General features: G+C 43.7%; 1 protein-coding gene across 4 annotated transcripts in view; it reads right to left on the bottom strand.

Moving 5' to 3' along the window:
- Window positions 1–19,963, bottom strand: part of LOC105358736 (septin-7) — a 44,972-nt gene extending 25,009 nt beyond the window's left edge. The window contains exons 1-2 of one of the 4 annotated variants that reach the window (XM_078948301.1): window positions 19,883–19,963; window positions 14,814–14,913 (exon numbers count right to left, since the gene is read on the bottom strand). In XM_078948301.1, the coding sequence (XP_078804427.1) occupies window positions 14,814–14,823 (10 nt within the window). In that variant the 5' untranslated portion in view covers window positions 14,824–14,913; window positions 19,883–19,963. Of the gene's footprint in view, window positions 1–14,813; window positions 14,914–16,640; window positions 16,718–16,822; window positions 17,098–19,882 lie in introns of those variants that run through there. The other 3 variants (XM_023955507.2, XM_023955508.2, XM_023955504.2) reach the window with 3 other exon arrangements.
- Window positions 19,964–22,771: the final 2,808 nt, after the last annotated feature.

Genomic DNA, 22,771 nt, shown 5'->3' with positions numbered 1-22,771 from the left:
TACGCCGGATGCCCTTCCTGACGCAACCCTCTCAATTTATCCGGGCTTGGGACCGGCACAGAAGCAGAGAAGGGAATAGGGAGCAGCCCAGATTCCAACCCCGGTTTCACGGATGGAAGGCGCCGCAAACCAGCACAAGCTAAACCGGCTCCCCAAATTGAAACAATGTAATCATCTAAAAAGAAATAAAACATTTTTGTTTTTGATTAAGACAAAAGAAAAACTAATAAAACTTCAACATGTTCACTTTTAGTGTAGCTACAGAAAACATAAATGTAATGTTGGTCTTTTTTTGTGAAATTTATCAAACATATTGTGATCATATTGTTCAAAAATTACAGCTGCCTTTGCACCAACATCTAAAAAAAATATAAAAAAAAGTAAATCACTATTTAGAAAGAATATATTTGTTTTTTTGTGAGGTTACATAAAATTGCATGTTAATAAACTGAAGGAAAAAACAACTACCAGGGTAAAATGTCAAATAATTTAGTTGAAAATTAGTATGGAAAACTAACCTAACTTTTATTACATCTTTCAGAAAAAACAGCTGCGACTTCCAGCTTTTTTTGTAACAATTATTACAAAAATGCATGTGAGATCATGGAGGGACTGTACATCAATACAGATCATGAGTTTCTCCTTTTTTAATTTTTGGATGCTGGTGTGCCGCAGAATTTTTGTCAAGGAGAAAGTGTGCCTTGGCTCAGAAAAGGTGGAAAAACACTGGTCTAGAAAACGACAGGTTTTTCGATTTGACCAAAAGCCAGTCTAATCATCATTAAGGCTGCTAGAAATACTTTGACGGTAGATCAAAAGGTGATCAGAGTGGGACTTCAAAGCCAATTGGGATTTTGCAGTGGCTCTTCAAATGAGGTCAGACTCAAAATAATGTTCTAGTGCTGCGGAAAACTTCTGTCTTTTTCCATGGCCAAAGAATTCTCACCAGTCTGCCCTAAACAATAGACCTACTGCCTTAACATCACACATCATGAAAGTCTTTGGGAGACTAATGTTAAATGAGTAAATAGAAGATCATTTTAGGACCCACAGCAGCTTGTTTATGGGAATGAGATGAGACAAAGACCCCATCAATGTTTGCATGTGTCAGCTGTATGTCCATGCTGTCAACCCCCCCATCCTGTACCAGATCACAGAGGGATTCAGCGAAGACTTTTTCAGAGATGGGTTCTGCTTTGCAATGCTGTCCATCGTAAACTAAGAAATAACTGTAGCTGTGGTGATACACATGCAAGCGTCTTCAGCAATGAGCGGTGTTTTTGAACTTTGTGTCTCTTAGAGGCAATCTATGAGAATCAGCAGTTCTTTAAGGGAAGTTTGAGAGTACCTGAAACCCGGAAATGTTTCTGACAAATTTCTGACGATGGCAACTGTTGCCAGCAGACCGGTTAGTTCATCTACACATGCAGCATCAAGTGTAATTCATTAGGCCAAGACAAATATTTGCAATTTGTGTTATGCTTTTATGTGAAAAGTGCTTTATAAATAAAGTTTTGATTTGATTTGAAATCCATGACAGAAGTTTGACATGGGTTTAAGGTTATATAGAAGTTACATATACAAGCACAAAAGATAATTGGTTTGTTGTGTGAGAACACACTGGATTAAACTAGCATATAAACCAACAACCCCCTCCCCCCTGACTCACACAGGTCTGCAAAATCAGGAGGCTAGGAGAACAATCCTATTTTATCTGAACACACATGACTATGCACACACACTCACACTCACACAAAAAGGGCTTAATGAAGTTTTAGCAGGACAGAGAGGCAGCTATAATTACTTAGGAGGATTACTAGAGGACATAAACAAGTAATAAGTAAATAAATGTCATTAAACTATCTAAACTGTCTTTCTCTCTGTGACAGATATCAATATATTATGGACTTGCTGTAACATATGAACTGAGACACACTATTGAAAACCCCCCACAAAAGACTGATAACAGATTACACTGCCTAACACCCCAGTGTTTTCATATCCTTTACTAAATTAGCAGCAAAAAGTTAGATTGTGCTTTAACCTTTTAAGGCCTGGTAAATGTGTGAATACTGCATTTTGGGTTATTTTACCACGGTAGGTAATTCGGCTAAACTGGGGCTCTGTCAAAGAGAAATAATAAGAGCATATCAAACAAAAGCTCTGGTCTGAAAAAGTTTATCATCAGTCTTGAAATTCTTTTTCTTTTTTTTGTTTAAAGTCTTAGGCCGGATCCGAATGGCTTCCCCACCCCTTTGCTCCAATTGTAATGGCATTTGGAGCTGTAGTGGCGTCCGAACTTGTTTTTTTAAGGGGAAGCCATAGAGACTTGGGGCTGTGGTAGGGTGATCCAAATCACGCTTGTGAGGCCGTGAAAAACGCATTTTTTCACCTGGGTGTGCTCCGAAGCACAGAAGTTTACATTTAAATGTATTGAGTTTTTGCGTGACTTTCCAAAAGTTCTAAAACTGACGTTGTTCTGTATTTTCCTAGCACTGGAAGCTATGCGCAAACGTAGATGATCGGCGTCTATTCATGATGGGATATGAAGGGTAATAACGTCCAAATTTGAATTGGATTTTGCATTAGTCTTCTTTTCTTTTTTACTATATTCTACCCTGTATTCTCAACCCCTCTTTATTTTTAATGACCTGTGCTGTCAAAACAGAAATGTTACCATTACAATTATGCTGTACAGTGCACAGGTTTTTACACTATTAAAAGTCATATTTCTCACCTGAACCCATTTCTGTTTTTGTAAAAAGTAAAGGAGTTTTCATTTGGTGAAAAACAGGTTTGTTCTGAAACATTTAAAACCACCAATTTTGTTATATAAACTGCATCAACCCAACAACCAGTGTAGAACCACTACGTATTGGTTGTGCAGCTGTAAAGCTGGCAGCCTTTGGATCACACTATGGGACTTTCAGGGGACTTGTTCTGACTAGTTTGATTGGTTTCTAATTTAAGACTGCACACACATACAGAGATATCTGGGCCTTGGCCAAGCAGAGATGAGCTTGCACCTAGTTCTGAGTTCTTTAGACAACAAAATGGCCTTAATGTTTATCTGCCCTTCAAAAAAGCTGCTTTTTGGAGACATGGAATATCAGCTCTCTAGGGGGCCAGGACTTTGACACTTGAGAGAGGTTGGTCTCATCCATACTCACAGTAAGAGGTAGTGAGCTAGGGTGTGCTTACTCGTAATCCCCAGATTAGCTGCCAATTGTTGGAGTACAGCCTAGTGGACAACATAGTAGTGTCCCTGTGCCTTAGGGCAAAGGATAGATAGCTGACTGTGGTTTTACCAAACACCAGGATACCATTGACAGGAGGTCGATAGTCAAGTTTGTAGTTTCAGGTAACCTTCAGCAGTATAAAGAGAAAGTAGAGCTGTCAACCAATCTCCATCTGGTAGTGAGTCTGATCTGCTGGTGGGAGAGGGGACCAGAAAGACTTGGCAGACGCACTGTGAGGGTTTCCCTAGAGAACACCAGGGAAGACTTTAGCTCCACATCCGGGTAATCTTTACATGGTTACCAAGGAAGGCTGATAACATTGAGTCAATGTGGACCATGTCGTCTACCGCTATTATCTTGCCTTTGTAACAATGGCAATCCCGGAACATCCCTGTAAGGCAGTGGTCTCCAACCACTGGGTCACGGACCGGTACCGGTCCGTGGATCAATTGGCACAGGGCCGCAGAAGAAATAATTAATTATGCCTGGTTCTTTTTTCTTTTAAGTTTTGACAATCTTTTATTTTAAAAGATCTTTTATTTTGAAATATAACCTGATTCTGGGCGGAGGCCCCAGGGAAGACCCAGGACACGCTGGAGAGACTACTTCTCTCCGCTGGCCCGGGAATGTCTGCCCAGCTCCTCTGGGGAGATGGATATCTATTTTTAGACTGCGGTCCCCACGACCCACTCCTGGATGAGTAGAAGATGGATGGATGGATGGATGGATGGATGGATGGATGGATGGATGGATGGATGGATGGATGGATGGATGGATGGATTCTCTCAGCTACACCTTTGATCACTTGAGCTGTAAAGTTTTGTCAGGGGTGGAAAAATGACCACGTCTCAACGATCTTTAATTCTGAAAAAAATCAGTTTTAAAAATCGACATCAATGTTTGCTATGTTTCAGTCACTTGAGCACTAATAGTAGTTCGGCAGCATGCTACACAAGAAAAGTTGTACGTGGAAATTTTCCTTGCGAATGGATAAGGGATTAGTGCAGGGACAGAACAGATGGAAGAACGGGCTACGACTTCAAGACAAAAGCAAACAACAGTAGGCCACCAGGAATCCTGCTTAAAATACGGATTTATTACAACAGGTGATTTCCCACACACTTAGCCCGTTTACATAATACTCACAACATTCATTGGCAGAATATATTACTAAAGATTGATGTCCCACTGGTGTTCGTTGTTGTTATAAAACAAAGTTTTTGGTGATGATCAGAGGTTTTTTTTCTTTTTAAAATCGGACCAAAATTAAGCAACCCCGGCAACCCCCACCCCCTTTCTGCCAGGCCGCGGTAAAATCCCCAGGGGTTGACTGGTCCGCAGCCACATACAGGTTGGAGAACACTGCTGTAAGGGATGTAAGGGACACAGTCAGGCTGAAGTACTGTTTGGCTAGTGGGATGCCTGACTGGAGAGTTAGCTTCCCTTTAACAAAACAAAAGGGGGACCAGAGGATGTGTTCAAACTCTTGGGGTATCACACTTCTCATCCTCCCTTGTAAAGTCCTCCAGTGTACTGGAGAGAAGATTCAGCTAGTAGTTGAACCTCAGATAGATTCAGAAACACCAGTGCAATTTCTGTCTTGGTAGTGGAACTGTGGCCCAGTTCTATGATCTCTATAGGTTGCAAGTGGGTTTGTGTAAGTTTGTTCATCAAGTCCATGTCTTTAGTGGATTTGGAGAAGGTGTTCCAACGCATCCACCCTAGTGTCCAGTGGATGACATAATGTGGAGCCATTTGGCCCCTGTATGACTGCAGCATGAGCTTGGTCCATTTAAACAGCAGGATGTTGGACTTCAGCGGGGCTGCTCTTTATCACCAGTTCTGTTCATTATCTTTATGAATAGAATTTCAACGGGCAGGCAGGTACCGAAAGGGGGTTTGGTTTAAACTCTACTTTTTGCCAATGAAATTGGCCTGTTGGCTTTATTGAGCCAGGATTTCCAGCACACCTTTTGTTTGCAACGAAGTGTAAAACAGATGGGATAAGGCCAGCACTGCCAAGTATGAGGTCATGGTTCTTGACTGGAGAAAGCTAGTTTGGTCTTTCTGGCTGGGTGAAGACCCCCTGCCCAAGGTAGAGCAGTTTAGGTGTTTTAGGGTCTTTTTCACGAGTAAGGAAAGATCAGAATGTAAAGTTGACAGGTGGATTGATGCTGCAGTCACTGTCCCGTAGTTATTGTACCTCTTCGCAGTTGTGTTTAGGGAGCTTAGACAGAAAGCGAAGCTCTCAATTTACTGGTTGATGTTTATTCCATTGTTCACTTATGGTCATGAGCTCTGGGTCATGAACAAGAAAGCGGTCCCAGATACAATATATTGTATCAGAGTGACTTGGCGCTTCCTTAGACAGAGTAAGGTGCTCAGCCACTCAGAGGAAGTTTGGAGTAGCGCTGATGCTGCTCCACATCATGTGAAACCAGCTGAGGTGGCTCAAGTATCTTGCTCAAATTGCTTAATGACCTCTCTAGGGGGGGTGTTCAGGGCATGGGCATGTCCCACAAAGCAAAGAACCAAGACATGCTGAAAGGACTATGTTGGCTGGCCTGGGAACACCTCTAGATCCCCCTAGAAAAGCTGAAGTAGGTGGCCAGGAAGAGGAAAGTAAGGGTATCTTTGCTTAGAAGGGTTCCCCTGCAGCTCTGTCCCGGATGAGCAAAAGATAATAGATTGGGAGGCGTTTCTGTGGTTGAACGTCAGAAATGGCACAGAGTTTTTATTTTATTTAGTTTTATTTCTTTTGTTTAGCCGGGAGATATTTTCAAACGGTTTCACGAGTCGTACTTTTTCAGATTAACTGTTTTTTTCCTCCCATTAAAACAAAGTGTGTTAGAAATTTCCTCCCTTTGGTTCTAATTCTTTCTGTGGTCTGCGGAAAATCTTTCTGCATCCACACCGAGATAAACCGTACCAGGGTTCCTCTGCAAGTGAACAGAGATCCTCACTGTCAATAGTACCAGAGTTCTTTGGTTTGATCCAAGCCAGCGTTGGGTGAGGTTTCACATCTGCCAAACCAAGGGTACGGTCATAGAAAACCAATTCTAAATCAGACTGGAAGGTTTTATGAGAAAGATTCAAGTCATCCTTCTGAGGCAAATAGATATGTGGTTGTTTGCTTTCATCACAAAGATATGTGTCATAATGGCCACACGGTGGTGTTAGTGGTTGGCATCCTCACCTCATGGCGAAAAGGTTGAAATCCTTGCTGGGACCTTTCTGTATGGAATTTACATGTTCTCATTGAAATTGATGCTTTTTTATTGCCCCAAAGTGTGGATGTGAGTGTTTCTGTGTAGCTCTGCAATTGTCGAGCCATACAGGGTGTATTCCACCTTTATCTGACAGTGGCTGGGACTGGCCCAGAGATCCCAAAAGGGGTTAAGGGGGTTTGGAAAATAGATGGATGGGTAGATGTGACTTTTAGTTCCACGTTTAAGAATTTCCACTTGTTCTTTGACCCAAACCGATCTGATATCTTCTTAGTTCATGCAGAAAATGCATCAAAGGCTCTTGAGTATAGAAACCTTTAAAGCTCAGAACATTGGTAGTTTCTCTTCTCTCCTGCAGAGCTTTGGATGGACGAGAGTGCTTCAGGATGGCCTCTTTCCATACTAGCAGCAGTTTTTTCTTCTCAGCTCTGTTCAGGTATCAATGAAGGCTTTGGGTTTAACTAATCCATTCAAGAGTTTCTATTCAATTTGCCAGCTAGACAAAAGAGGATAGGAAGCAGCCCCCCCCCCCCCCCCCGTGAAAATGAAAAGACAGCACTGGAGAGAATTTGTGGAAAAAACAAGAGGAAACTAACCCGCTGAAAATTTGTGGTAGCGTTCCTGCTAAAGGAGTGACCAACTGACGGAGAAACCCGAGCTGCTTCTGGGGGAAACAGCACCCAAAGGTTCTCCCTGCTGGTCTTTATGAGGGGAAGTATGGATAAATCCTGAAGATTGGAATGCAGCGAAATCTGTCTGCATTTGAGGAATGCATGAAGAAAGACTAGATCTGGTCACAACCCAAGAAGGTCCAGTTATAGGTTCATGTTGAAGGTTCCAGGCATGACAAAAAAAAAAACATGCATTAGTACAGATTCTAAGATGTCTTCAGTGTGGGAAAGCAGGAAGGGAATTGCTTCCTGCTTTGATTTTTAGAAAGTGTAAAAGTTTGTCATGAACCAAATAAAGTCAGGAGCAGATGTTCCGTGTTCATCTGGACTGTTTTGGAAAAGATTGCTCTCTGCGATTTGAAACAGGGATAAAAGAAAAGTCCAAATCTTAGTGGCAGGCATTAGGAATAGTTGGAGACAGAACCCTAATGTTTGTCTTTTATAGGAAACTGAACCCAAAATCATCATTTAATGAGTGTCTTTTCAAGCAGTCCGTTTCTAGGACTCATCATATCGAGCTCATCAAATCAAAGCCTTTATATGATTAATATGAACTGTTGGATTCGCTCCATTTAAAATATTGTCTGTATTGATGTGATGAAAGATCAAATAATATGGAATATTCAAAAAGCTAAATACTAAACAACATTAATGACTTCATTCAGGTTCAAACGTGCTCTGTCTCTTTAAAGACGCCCCCCCCCCCCCCCCCCCCCCATTCTCCGTGCATGGGAGCTAGAGTGTTTGACCTGCAGGCATTAGCGGGGTCCTCTCAGCTTTCAGCGTGTCAAAGGAAGCGCAGAACCAGCATCTGCAAACATCCCATAGTTTTCAGCTCGGTTGCATTACGACATCCTCCAGTTTTCATTTTCATGCACTTTGAGGCAGAAACATTTGTTTCTGTGTGGAGGACAAACCTGACAGTAGAGCTGGTATGACCGTAGATCCATGTAGGGACCCATGTCCTTACCGCCACCTACTTCCACAGAAATAGCTTCATTTTTTTGTTCCACATTGTGGAAGTCACCTGAATGAGGAGTGGGCGTGTTTAACAGAAAAGGGGCAGATCAGTTCCATGAGAACAAACTGGTTTTAAGGAGTTACGACTTTTTTTCTGTCATTTATGAGTTTCTGGATCAAGTTGCTTCTGTTCCTTCATGAATACGTTTGACTTAATGAGCGGCGATCACAGCTGTCCACTTCTTCTGAGCTCCACCTGCAGCTGCTCTTCCTCCTTTTTTCTCTTTGTTCAAAGTGAAGAAACGGCTTTAGCTGCATCAACTGTCCTTCATGTTTTAGTTTGACCTGATTAACTAACCACCACTAACATCTAGCTGCTGTTAGAGGAGCTGGGTCACTCAGATGCTGCAGCTCTCTTCACACACACCTCAAAGCTTTTTGATGTTCTTCATTTCATCTATTAACGTTCTCTGTTGAAGAAAAGTGAAAGCATTTCATAAGTGATGTAATGCCCATGTGAGTCAGGATCAAAACGAAGAAACTGCCTTTATCACTGACTCCTTTTTAAGGACCATTGTTTCTGTGCCAGGGTCCACTTGACCCTAATGGCTGGTTGGTTTGGTGTTCCCTGGACTCTAGAACCCTGCGGTTGTGCTGCGTTTGCCAGGGCGAACAGAGAACCTCATGACATTGAATATGACAGTGGTCTCCAAACCCTGAGCCGCAGATCGATACCGGTCGGTGGGACACTTGGTGCTGGGCCACAGATAAAATAAACAGAAGCACAACCTAAATTTTTTTGGCCTAATTTATAATCTGATTCTGAAGGAAGTGTTATTTTAGAGAACTACTGGATTTCCCCCACCACATTCGACTCGCTCTGTCATGTCTCTGAATTCTCTTGAAGACACTGCACCAATCACTAAACTGAAACCACCAAGCTAGCAAAAGTACCTAAAAACAAACGTATTTGGAAATTTCGTCTTCGCAGAAAAGAGGCAGAGAAGAAACGGAAGAAGAGCCTTTGGTCTGTGAGCAGACTGGGAAAGTCCTTGCTCCGGACAGAGTCCAGAACCTTGCGTTTGGTCTGCATTCAGACTAGTATCAAGCAGACCATTCTGTTCCGGACCAAAGCTTGTAAACAAAACCTTGTGACTAAAGATCTCTTTTTAGTCATTGACCAGGAACTACGAGGACGGGTCAAAACAACAAAAGTTTACAATTGTTATTGGGACTGTTAACTTGTTAAAACTTTATATTTCAATTACCAGGTTTGAACGTCAGGAACAACATGTTTTATTTGTTACCTTGGTATGGCAGAGGCATGCTGTAAGGCGGCTACTGCAAGGAGACGTGCCGTATGAGCTTTAACTCAGATGATCAGGGCTCGACATAGCCATTTGTCCGCTGGCCCGGTCCTGTTTTTCGAGCAGTGCGGACCACAAGACTTTACTTTTCACTTGCCCGCTCGGGCCACTAAAATATCTAACGGTTTATATATTCTTCACCTTTTTCAATAAAGTAAATTTTGCGAAAACATGTAGATTTACCTCGTCTTCATAATTTAGTTTTTCTGCTAGTCCTGTGTTCAGACTTCAAGGGTTTCTATGGGAAACCTTTGATCACTTCTCCTCTCCCGCCTGCGCGCGCGAGGCTTTCACTGCCGAGCACCACGCGGCACGCGCTCACTACTTTTTTTTTTCAAACTTTATTGAATGTAACAATTCAATACAAAACAATGTTAAACAGCAACAACGAAGGCACAAGCCAGTGGGTTATTATTACATTTGATTATAAATCCGACACCGTCACTGAAGAGAGACTGAAGCATGTCAGAGATGTGGAAGACATGGCAGGAATAGATAGGAATATGTTGGATGGAGTAGTGGGTATAATTAGTAGTATGGACAGCAAGATATTTAATGAATGCATTGAAGATGAAACTGTATCCACTAAGCTTTAAGCTGAATGTCAAAGAATCAAAGGCAACTCCAAATACCTGAATCTCAGACTCAAATGCAGTAGAATGTTAAACTACTTAATTTTGTTTTTCTTTACAACACTGTAAGCAGTAAGTATTTCTAGTTAGCTGAATGATCTCAGTTAGACCTGCACAATATGAGGAAAACTCGCGATATGCGATATCAGAGATTAAAATTGCGATAACGATATAATTTGCGGTATATAAACAAACAGCAAAATAACCAAATAACCATTCCCAGTTTAAAAATTATACTCCAAATGACCCTCGTTGACATAGGTTACAAACATCTAACATAACAGGGCTCCATCTGATTGGTCAACAATGTGAAGGCGTCCATCCGATTGGTCAAATGCATTGAGGGATTTATTTGATTCGTTAAATGGTTCAAGCTGCCATTAGATTGTTTTAACACATTTAAGGTTTATGATTTATTGCGCTATTTGCCGTTAGAAGCACCATGAAAACTTCTGAACTAGTGTTACCTACTACACTGCAGTGCTCTCTTCAAAACATCTGAAACAGACTAGAGCAGATTTAAGTTTGATATGGTCTATTTTCAGTCATTGAAAAGTGTAGAAATAAGTGATGTCACCAGAATGCACCAAATTGCACCATATTAAAAGTTTCCGGGGGGGCATGCCCCCGGACCCCCCTAAAGTTGCAAGCACCTGCGGAGCGGCGGGTCCCGCTATGCGCGGTGTCGGGCCAGTAACTTTCAGGCAGGGCCAGTAAGTTTCAAAAACTACTGGCCCTGTGGGCCAGTGCAAATTTCTGGGCTATGTCAACCCCTGGATGATGCTAGCTACTGCAGTGATGAGGAGATGTTGGGTATGAAAGTATGCTGATAAGTGTTTATGACATCTAGATTGTCTGTAAAACAGAAGCGATTTGCATCACGTTAAAAGGGGTTTAAACGAGTCTGCATTCATTCGACCACGTTTTAATGAGTTGCTGTCTCTCATCATTGTGGTGTTGTGGCATTGTTTTGAAGAGATATCTGAACTACAAGGTAGCTTTTAGGATGACATCACAGCAACGCTTAGTTAGTCCGTGTAAGAAGCGTTCTTAGCTGTGTTCAAATAAAAGTTTTAACACTGTTTGATAACACCACAATCGTTTTATATTTGCTCGCGGTTCACCCGTTCCTTCAATCCTACGCTGTTGACGTCGGCTACGGTGGCCATTTTGGTTCAGTTATTCCGGTCCGAGGACGGATTGTATTCAGACTGAGGTATCTCAGAGTGAACCGAAGCTCAGTCTGATTGGAAATGAACCGAGACCACCTCCAAAGATAAGTCAAAGAGCAGTGCCTGTTCCCAGACCAGAGTCTACTTGGATGTATTCAGTCTGAAAATTTGTTCCGGATTATTGGGGAAAAGAACTCTGGTTCACTTTAAGCGAACCAAATGTGTCCAGTCTGAATACAGCATTTGACCTCATAATAAAAGAAATCTGCATTAACTGACAAAAACCAGGAGTCTTTACTCCAAATATGGATTTATTGGGACAGTTGTTCCCACAGACCATTATAATAATGCAGAATATTCAGAAACTGGCTAATGTCTAAGGCTACGTTCACACTGCAGGCTGAAACGACCCAATTCCGATTTTTATGCCCCTATGCGACCTGTATCTGATCTTTTCATGACAGTCTGAACGACACAGATCCCATCTTTTGAAATGCGACCCAGGCCACTTGGGTATGTGGTCCTGAATCCGATACGTATCTGATCTTTTGAAATGCGACCGCCGTCTGAACGGCAATGTATCAGACCCGTACGTCATCGATACGCTACAAACGTCATAATTCTGCGTTGAAGTAGGTGGGAACGAGAACATAAACATCAACCATGGCGGACGATGCTGCTGAGACCAGCGGTCTCACGCGCTCTCTCCTCTCTCTTACACACACACACACGTGCGCGGCCCCAGCACATACACATCCCTATTCCACAACAGTGGGTACAGACTATCTTGGATCCATTGCCTTCTTAAAATGAAAAGATTGTAATTGTGCTGGCTCCTTCGTGAAAATGAATGTATTAATGCAAAAAGAGCTCCGCTGTTGACAACACTGTTGTTGACATCCATTGCTAACGTTTGCTACTTCCACAAACCACGGGTGACGTCGTTCACCGTTGAAAACTCTTCTGCGCATGCGGGTCACTTCACGGTCACACAGGAGATCACAAAAGTTCGGATTTAATAGGAAATGTGAACGGTCTTGCATAAAAATAGGATTTTTTTTCAAAAAATCTGAATTGAACATTAAGCCCTGCGGTGTGATCGTAGCCTAATGTAATGATGCTGCCAATCAAGTTGTTTAACAAGTGGATTCATATTCAGTATTATTTTTAGTAAATAAGATTTCTTTCCACTATTTATCCATCGTACCTTAAAAGTCGGACGAGGCTGAAGCTGGTGTTTGATTCTTTTGCTTCCACTTTGACAGTTATTGCGTAAGAGGAAATCTCGATTTAGGAATGTGTCCTACATGAAATCTAATGAACAAATAAAGATTAAATACGCTCTAGATATAATTCAAAGGATGAAGATAAACTTTACTCACAAAACTTAATGGATAATAGAAGTAAGTAACAATAAATAAATAAAATAAAACCATGAGACGCCCACTTTAGCCTCACCCTGGCTGGATCCTAAAAATATTATCCGTCATTAAAGCTGTTCCTGGCCTGAAAAAAATTGGAGACCACTGATTTATGGAATGATAAATATCTGAAAGAAAGCAGTGAACGTCTGGAGACAGAACTCCCAAACATGACGACAGAGTGACAGGTTCAGAGCTGACGCCAACAAGAACATTAACAAGTTGGTGACATAGGCGAGTCTCAGGGCTAACAGAGGAGCAGACCACAGCGCCACCTGCTGTATTGCTATATGTTCCCTTGCAAAAGCTGCTGAGAACAGTGAGCTCCTCCTCTGGAGGTGATTCTGGTTTGGTTACGCACCTCACAGTTCTGTTGAGATTCAGTTATCATTCTAAGCAGCAGTTCAGCAAACAGAACATAACGCCAAAGATCCAATAACACCCCCTTCCCATAATGCCAATACAAACCATTAACCCGAGAACATATTTAGTAAAGAAACCAGCTTCAAATGTTGATGTTTTCCACATCTTATCAGCTTTCACTGGAAAACTGGAAATCCAAAACCAGGGACACCTTAATTATTCAAATCCTATTCTGTCACTTAATTAATATGATAAAGAAAATGGTATTTGACATTTCATTTTCAAAAAGTTCTCTGGTAAATGTGTAGCAAAATTCATTTAGAAATGTCTAATTTGACAATTAAAATGGATTAACAGAAATGCTTTTTCATTTTCAAAATGTAACTGCATCAAATGACTCAAAATTAAAATGAAAAATCAATACTTCAAAATTATTTTTCATTTTCTACTTAAAAACCGCTTATTCTGTGTCATGATTAAAATGAAAATGCAAAGAGGGGATTGCATTTTCATTTCAACATCCCCCCCGTGAACAGTGTCGCATATTTCAATTCCACTTAGCATTTCCAGAGGGGAGGCGGGGCGATGACGTCATTTCTATCTCTGTGTGTCCGGCTGCTAACAGACACATGCTAGCAGCAGTGTAGCTTTGTGTTAGCGGCAGAGGAGAGGGCTTTGTGATGGTTGTGAACTCCTGATGGTTGTACACAGCTTCTCAGGACGACGTAGCAGCATTTGCGCCTTCTGCGGTCCTCCTTCGGACGCACCGCGGTTCGTCGAAACTCCCTCCTCCGGACAAGCTTTGTCTTCGGACCGGCAGCCGCCTTCGCATAGCGGAGCGCTAAGCCCCGCAATCAGAAGCTCCAGATCGCTGAAGGAGGAAATGCTGCTAAGATCTGAGAAACCATCATCTGAATTTGTGTTTCCAGTGGTGTCCAGAACAAAATAAAGGATGACGTAATTCCCACATATTTACATCCAAGATGCTCATTGCCCACACAGAGTTTTAAGTACCTCCACGGCTAATGTTTTTAGCACGTATTAGCCTAATGCTAACCCGTCTTTCGGGTCCTTGCAGTGAAGAAAAAAGCATTGACCGCACGGATTTAAAAAAATATGAGCCAGCAGGCCCTTAATAATAATCATGACAGTAATAAAAGCACAGTTAGAAGATAGTCTCCTGCAGCTTCCCGCTGATTTTGATGTTCGAGGACAGAAGGAGCCCCATCAACAGCTATAGCAGATTTAACCATGCTAAACGTTTACTGGTTGGACCAACACTCACTCAGCGGGAAGGCGGAAATGCTGCTACGTAGTCCTGAGAAGCTGTGTAAAATCATCAGAAGTTCACAACCATCACAAAGCCCTCTCCTCTGCCGCTAACACAAAGCTGCACTGCTGCTAGCATGTGTCTGTTAGCAGCCGGACACACGGAGATAGAAATGACGTCATCGCCCCGCCTCCCCTCTGGAAATGCTAAGTGGAATTGAATTATGCGACAATGTTCACAGGGTGGATGTTAAAATGAAAATGCAATCCCCTCTTTACATTTTCATTTTAATTATGACACAGAATAAGCGGTTTTAAGTAGAAAATGAAAAAGCCTCTTGAAGGATTGATTTTTTTTTTTGAGTCAAAAAAGCAGCTTCATTTAGAAAATGAAAAAGCATTTCTGGTTTTGACTTTTATTTTCAATTATGCTCCAGAAAAACTTCCACATGTGTATATGTGTACACTTATATAGAGAAATGTCCCACTTACCAACAACCATCAGGGTGAATTCAAACCCTCTTTTGACTGACTTCCTGTAAACCTGGTTGGGCAGGTTGGCAAAACCCACATAACCTTCCAGGTTCCTCTGCTGAAGAAAAACAAAGACGGCGTTGTTAGGATGCACTGTCTGCATGTGTGTGTGTGTGTGGGGGGGGGGGGGGGGGGGGGCACAAACAGCTGCAGATGTTCATGAATTATCTGTAACAAGTGAATGTTTGACTAAACATCAGTATAATTAGAATGATCATGAAAATGATGGAGTCCTGTCAACAAAAACCAGACTGATACAAATCTTAACCCCCACAGTCCCTCTGCATTTCCCCCCTACCACCCTGCTGACATGACACCCCCATCCCCGAGTTATTGCCCTTCATTGTACCTACATGCTACAAGAGCCAAACACAATTAATTGCTGGGGTCTGTCACGCATGACACAAATAGAAATGTGCCGCTCCGACTGGTCTGCTGGGAAATGAGCCTCTGCTGCTACCCCCACCCCCACCCCTGTCCCAGTTGAAGTTGCACTGAAGCCGAGTCTCAACGCAGAGATGGCAGACAAGCAGCAGGAAGAGCCGCCAACATCAACACGGAAAACTGGAAAAACAGACGATCCATTCAGTTCAGCACTGCTGTGCTGACGGCTCGATGGGAGGCCTCCAACATGCCTGCAGCGCTTTCCAGAAAGACTCATGTGTGACCTCCTCCCCACATGCACTCCAGACCGTAGATTTATGGCGCACACACACACACACGCACACACACACACACACACACACACACACATACACACAGGAGCACCGCGTCTTACATAAGCTGCTGTGTTTCACTGCAGTTTGTTTCCTCCATAGCTGATGAGAAAATAAAGAATGCAGTCACTCTGCATCTTCGTGGCGTGTTGGGGGTGTCAGATGTTAGGACTACGCACACCCCCACTTTAACAAACGCATAAACATGTTGAGCACATTTTACAGTGAACGTGCAGCAGCAAGTGTTTGCTTTCATGATCTAGAGCAGAAAGAAAATCCTTCTCAGCAAATAAAAAGAACTAATTTAGCGGTGGCGGAGTACTGAAAGGTCACACAGAGAAGTCATGCATGCGGCCCCTCCCCCAGTTCACCCAGCCGTGATAGTAGATGCCTAGGACCTGATGTCATCCACACAGCCCCCACCCCCTGCATTTAGCAGCTGATCCATGACCTCTGCCTGGCCTTGCAGCAGCTCCAACATTTTAAAGATATAGATCACATCTACTGGGTACACGGCCAGTTCAAGACTGAAAGAATCTAGAAGAAACCCCCCCGGTTCTCTCTTTTATTTCTAAACACCGCCTCCATGTTCTTAAAATACATAGCATGCATCAGTGATTTTTGCTTCATCGCCATCTAGAAAAAAGCAGGATTTAACGCAAAGAATTGAACTAAAAAGAAATCTAGAAAGACTCATGTGTGCCTTGTTTATGTAGGAAAGTGCATGACTGCACAGCGGAGCACTAAAATAATCTAGACAAATACATTGATTTATCCAGGAAGACAGATTACTGTCCAGTAACAATGAAGACAGAAAACCTGATGACATCACAACAGAGAACTGAAATCATCCAGATACACTTCTTCTTCATCTTAATCTAGAAAACCTGATGACTTCAGGCATTAGTCTTCCAGCCAGTTGTTTGATAAAGGAGACCAATGAAAAAACAATCCTTCTTATCATAATTCAATATTAAAGCACGAGTCCAGACTATTTGCGTGACGTCATAACCCCGCTCAAAATGAATGCGCCTCCTTCACAAATCGCACATCTGGAAGACGTTCCTGCCTGTTGGGATTTCTCCAGATCCGTTTCGGGACTCGTGTCCATCCTTGTCGCTACCCGATCCTTCCGTAGCCGTTCACTTACACATCCGTGCACGCCGCGGGGGGCGGGGCTGGTTATTGTCGCTCCCAAACCCATTTTTCGTTAAAAAACATCCATAATTTAAAAGAGAAAGACGGACTTACGGCAATTGGAGGAAGTGCTGCTTCTGGTCGCTCGATCATGGTTACCGAGTCAGTGTCAGCTCCCAACTGAACGGACCGAACCTTCAACGACAGCTTGTAGAAACAGGGCCGGAGAACAGCCTTTAGGGTCAAATAAGAACCGGGACGCGAAGGACGACCGAACCCGAATAAATGCGGACGATTAGAGATGGCCGCTGACCCGCGCGTGCCTGCGGACGGGGGAGGAAATAACGGCCGTTCGCTTCTCCGTAGACAATCTCCGGAAATCAGACATCTACATCCGGTTGAGCTTTTCACAATAAGAACACGTGAACACGATTAAAGTATAAACGTTTATTTTATATGTAGACGTTTACTAATTGAGCCGGACAGGGTCTAAGAGTTTGTGTAAATCTTAGTATATGTGTAGATTTGAATATAATCCCAACCATGTGTAACCGGCAGGTCTGCCTGTGACAGGTGCATGCCTGTTAGATCAGGGATTTAGTTCATCCAGAACTAAAGTAATATCAGACACTTCTAAAAACAGCAAAACCAGGGTTATTGCAACATTTTACATCTTTTACTGCTAACAGGAAAAATTCATCACTCTACATTAAAAGTAAATGGGAAGCTGAGCTCATCAAAAAATTACAGAAGAAGACTGGTTTAAAATGTGTCTCACACAGTGCTCTTCTAGCTCTCAAATATGGAAGGAATTTGCATGGAAGAATCATACACGGTATTTTATAACGCCCCAAATCAAAAGAAAACAACTAAAAACTTCACAGTCTTGTTGGAGAAAATGTGGGAGTCAGGAACGGAATCACACACACACATATTTTGGTCATGTCCCAGACTACAATCTTTTTGGAAGGCTGTAACAACTGTTATAAAGAGTGTTATGGGATATCATCTGCCAAACGATTTTACAATTGTGTACCTAAGAAACACTGAATACTCTGTATTGAAGGAAGATCTTTACCTGGTAAGGATATTACTCTTGGCAAGCAAGAAAGCAGTGACAAAAAAAATGGCATAAGGTGGACCCTCCTGGAAAGGATGACTGGGTGAAAATCAGATGGACAATTTACTCCATGGAAAAGTTGACGCTTCAGCTAAAACTAAAGTTGGACATTTTCCAAAAAAGATGGGAAAAATGGTGCCAATATGTGGAAAACTACTAAAACTCTAAGAGGAATGTGAAAATAAATAAAAAAAATAAATAAACACAGCCCAATTGTTGCGTATTGTTTTGCTTTGTTTATGTTGTGGTTGATTACCCATGTTTGTAAACACTGACAACTGGAAAAACACTATAAAAAAAAAGTTGAAAAAAATTTAAAAAAATAAAAATAAAAAGGGATTTGCTTCAGCTGTGTCTGTCCCTATATAACGAACAGGAAGTGAGTGGATAGACAGCAGCTGCCTGCCTGCATGGTGGTGTATATGGTTGAAGGTCCTCTTGGTGGAAGGATGCAGGTCACCTTTTACTCATTTATATTCTCTTTTAACTAGATGCTGGAAGCTGCTGGTAGTGTGGCAGATGTCATGAGCCACTGCGTGTTCTTTACCCACCCTTTATGTAACTTTTTTAAAGGTGTTTTTAGAGCAAAGTTGAATTACTGAGTGGTTTACTCTGGTGATTAGTCTTGTTTTATAGGTCCAGGTCGGGCCCCGGTGTGTGCGGTGTCGGTGAGGGGGACCCCTGCTGGCAGCGTTTCCTCACTATATTTTATTTTCAGTGCGAAGTGGAAGATTCTTTGGCACGTTTCTCACTGTGTGTTGGTTTTGTTTTGTTTTCAGCACGGAGTGGATTCAGGTGTGCTGGCTTAGTCCCTCTCTACCCCTCCTGTATGGAAGCGATTATGTAGCATAAATAAAAAGCAAAGTCTGTGCGAAGGCAGCTGGCGGTCCGCAGAAAAAAGCTTGTCCGCGGTGCGTCAGGAGGACCGCAGAAGGCGGACACACAGTTACTTAGTCCTGAGAAGCTGTGGAAACTCATCAGAAGTTCACAACCATCACAAAACCCTCGTCTCTGCCGCTAACACAGTCTGCTCCTGGTGCGTGTGTGTGCGTCAGTCAGCAGCCGGACACACGGAGAAAGCAGTGACGTCATCGCCCCGCCTCCCCTCTGCTAATGCTTTTTCGAAATGAATATTGTGACAAGGTGCGCGGGGTGGATGTTAAAATGCAAATGCAACCCCCTCTTTGCATTTTCGTTTGAATTATGACACAGAATAAGCGGTTTTAGGTATAAAATGAAAAAGCATTTTGAAATATTGCTTTTTCTTTTTAATTTTGAGTCAAAAAATGCAGCTACATTTTGAAAATTAAAAGCATTTCTGTTAATCCATTTTAATTGTCAAATTAGACATTTCTAAATGAATTTTGGTACACATTTACCATGGACCTTTTTGAAAATGAAATGTCAAATACCATTTTCTTTATCATTTTAATTAAGTGACAGAAAAAGCTGTGTTGAAGTATAAAATGATAAAGCATTTTGAAGTATTGCTTTTTCTTTTTAATTTTGAGTCAAAAAATGCAGCTTCATTTTGAAAATTAAAAAGCATTTCTATTAATCCATTTTGAATGTCAAATTAGACATTTCTAAATGAATTATGCTACACATTTACCATGGAACGTCTTGAAAATGAAATGTCAAATACCATTTGAATTTTAATTTTAATTAAGTGACAGTAAAGCTGTGTTGAGGAAGGAAATGAAAAAGCATTTTGGTGGATTGCTTTTTCATTATATTTTTGAGTCATAAAATGCTTTTTCATTTTGAAAATGAAAAAGCATTTCTGGTTTTGACTTTGCTTTTTATTTATGCTACATAATCGCTTCCATACTCCTGCACGGGCGGTTGACTCGGCCTTCCTCTTTTTTTCCTTTTTTATTGTCGTTTTATCTGTGTATAGCTGGTCAGCAGGGATGGAAATAGAAGCCCATGAAGCTTCCCTTGGGGTTCATGTAATTGTGCCGGGAAAATGAACCACCCATTCTGGGCTTTCAACCACACAGAAACAGTGGCATAACATATATCATATTGTAACAACTCATGCGGAACCTCACCTTAGTGGGGGAGCAAATGTCAAGCTACTTCGGAAGTGGCTTCATTGAAGAACTGTCTGTGCCCCGGGAGAAGTAGGTTGAGACTCAAAGCCTCCTTTTCAGTATTGATGCCCGTTTATCCAAACAGTTAAACAGCACGGAGGTCACTTCTGCTTCCAGCTCTCTCACTCATGGTTTTCACCCAAGATTCCCCACTTCCCATGAGTCTTAGGGGCTGAAGGTGGGGCTAACCCCCAGGTCGCTACACTGCCCCCATCTAAGAGGGTCAAATGTCCCCACAACACTCACATTGCTGAGAACCAAACAACACAGACAGCAAAACACACTGGCTGAAGACTCGTGCTCACAATACTGGGTTCCAACCACGTCTTTGGACCGTCATTCCAGCCTTTAAATTAAAATTGTTTTTATCATTTATGTAACATAGCAAAACTGCGGGCCTTTTTATCTAAATCAGTGTTAGAGATGGTTATCCATGCTTTTATTTCTTCTCATTTAGATTATTGTAATTCTCTTTTTACTTGTTTTAATAAATCTGTTCTTAACCGTCTTCAGTTAGTTCAAAATCCTGCTGGAAGGCTTTTAACAGGATCGGACAAAAGGGCACATATTATCCCCATTTTATCCTCCTTGCACTGGCTCCCAGTCAAGTGATTTTAAATTTTTTTTTTTTTTTTTTTTTTTTCTTAACTTGTCCTGTCCAACAGCTAGGCAAACAGATGAGAGCTGAGGGCCTCTTGTGTTGGACATATTTTATTTTAACAAGAGGGGTTATTAATCTTCAGACAAACCAAAGGTATGTCTGAATAAACCCCTTTTGTAATTGAGGCCAAACTTTATTAATTTCAATCATGTTTGAAAATCTTTGGTGTTGGACCGGACGGAAAAGGAAAGAGGGGAAGAAGAGAGAGGGACATTAGAGAGAGGGGGGGGTAGGAGGGTGATAATAAGAGGGGAAGGGGGGTAAGACCATGCAGCAGCATAGAGCAGACAGGTTTACTGGTTGTTTATCATTACGGTACGGTTCAAATGTAGTACAAAAAGGGCGAGGCCTGTTCACACACACTCAAATATTATCAACACACCTGCTAGCCGCAAAAATGTCCACATGTCAACATGCACACAAAACAGATAGTGTTCACGAACGCATATCTATGCCTTTAAACCAACTAGTGTGAAATCTTACATTTATTCAATCATGCAAACTATTAGTGCAAAGGTGAGCTAACACCTGTGCTCAAGTGAGTGTTTATGTTCTTCTAAAATGGATGGTGGAATGTGAAAAGAAGGAGGAGGAGCGCCCAGCCACCCCCACACCCAGACCCCCGCCGCAGCGGCAGCGGCAGCCGGAATTCCCCCAACGCCATACGGGAACAGGCAGGGAACAACCGCCCCCCGGGCGACCAAGACCGCCACCCAGGCCAGGGCCAGCAGGACCGCCGCGAGGCCCCCAGAGCCAGAGAGCAGGGAGGCACGGAGGGAAAGAGAGCGCCGCCCCAGCCCAGCCAGGAAAGCAGCCCCCCCGCCGCGCCGGAAGAGCCCAACGCAGGGCCCCACCGGAGAGGGACGCCCACAGCCCCAGACGAGCACCCCACCACCACCCAGGAGTTCTGGGCATCCCCCCGCCCCAACCCCAGGTACGAGCCAGGACCCCCCAAGGGAGACCCGCTCCGCACTCCAGGCAGCCACCCACCCGGCCCACGGTTGGTCCAGGTAGGAGCAAGGCAGGGGCCCGCCGCCCCCGCCCAGGAGGGGGGAACCCCGGGGAAAAAAGGGTGGCCCACAAGGGATGTTATAAATATGGCCCGACCAGGCTCGGCCATGTTGGAAGTTTGGCGGGGCCCAACGCCCAGGGGCAAGGACCAGGACCCACCCCCCAGGGACACGACCACCCCCGGCTCAGGTGTAATATGAACCCCCCCACCGTGCGGAGAGAGCACCGCCGGGCCCAGGGAGCCGGCACCCAAGGGACACGGCCGCCATCGCCAAGAGGCCCGCACCCCCCACAAGGGAAGGGGTAGGGGACAGATGGACCCAGGTCCCACCTTCCTTGTAAAATGTGTGTGCGTGTATGGGTGTTTGAGAGGGTGTTTGTGTGCATGTGTGTGTGTTTATGTTTGAATGTATATATTGAAGGGGGAGGGGAGGGTGTACTTAGGGGGGTGCAGTTAAAATTGGTGAGTAGGGCACTAAGGGGACATCTCCTAATTACTCACAGTGACGTCCCCTCACCCTCCCCACCAAGGGGCCCTAAATGTCTAAGGTGCGGTTAAAATTGGCGGGTAGGGTGCCAGGAGGACATCTGCTGCTTGCTTGCAGTGATGTCCAAGCACCCCCCCCTACCAAGGACCCTACATGTCTAAGGTGCAAATAAAACCGAAAGAGGGGGGCCCACTCCATACGGCAACCATAGGAGGGGGCCACTGCCAAGTAGCCCCCCCCCAAGGCGCATCGCAGGCTAGACCCCCCACCCCCTCACCCTAATATGAGGTTATATGAGGAAGGGGGTAAGTTGGGGACAGCTGGTAGACTGTCCCCCGGTGGTCAAACAGCCGTCCCCCAGCCCCCCCCCAGCAAAGGGGCCAGGGCCACCCAGCCCAGGGGCCCCACCCCCGGAGGCGCCGACACCCCAGGCCCGGCACCACCCACCCCACACAGAGAGAGAGGAGCCAGAAAGCGTCGCCCCCCCCGGAGCAAGCCCAGGCCCCCACCCCCAGACGCCGGCCCTAGAGGAGGCCTCGACGGGACCGAGGAGGCCAACCGGCCGAGGCAACCACTGATTGCCTCAGCGGAGACCCTGACCCGTTAGCCCCCCCGACCCGTACCAATAATGGGCCCCCCCTCCCCCCCATAACGCCCCCCACAGGACAGGGCCGACAAGCCCCCCAC

The sequence above is a fragment of the Oryzias latipes genome, chromosome 6 (genome assembly GCF_053564925.1).
Source record: "Oryzias latipes strain Hd-rR chromosome 6, Olatipes_Hd-rR_3.1".
In the NCBI taxonomy this organism is placed as follows: Eukaryota; Metazoa; Chordata; class Actinopteri; order Beloniformes; family Adrianichthyidae; genus Oryzias; species Oryzias latipes.
The sequence above is the reverse complement of the archived record's forward strand: the minus strand, read 5'-3'. Positions and strand labels throughout refer to the sequence as shown.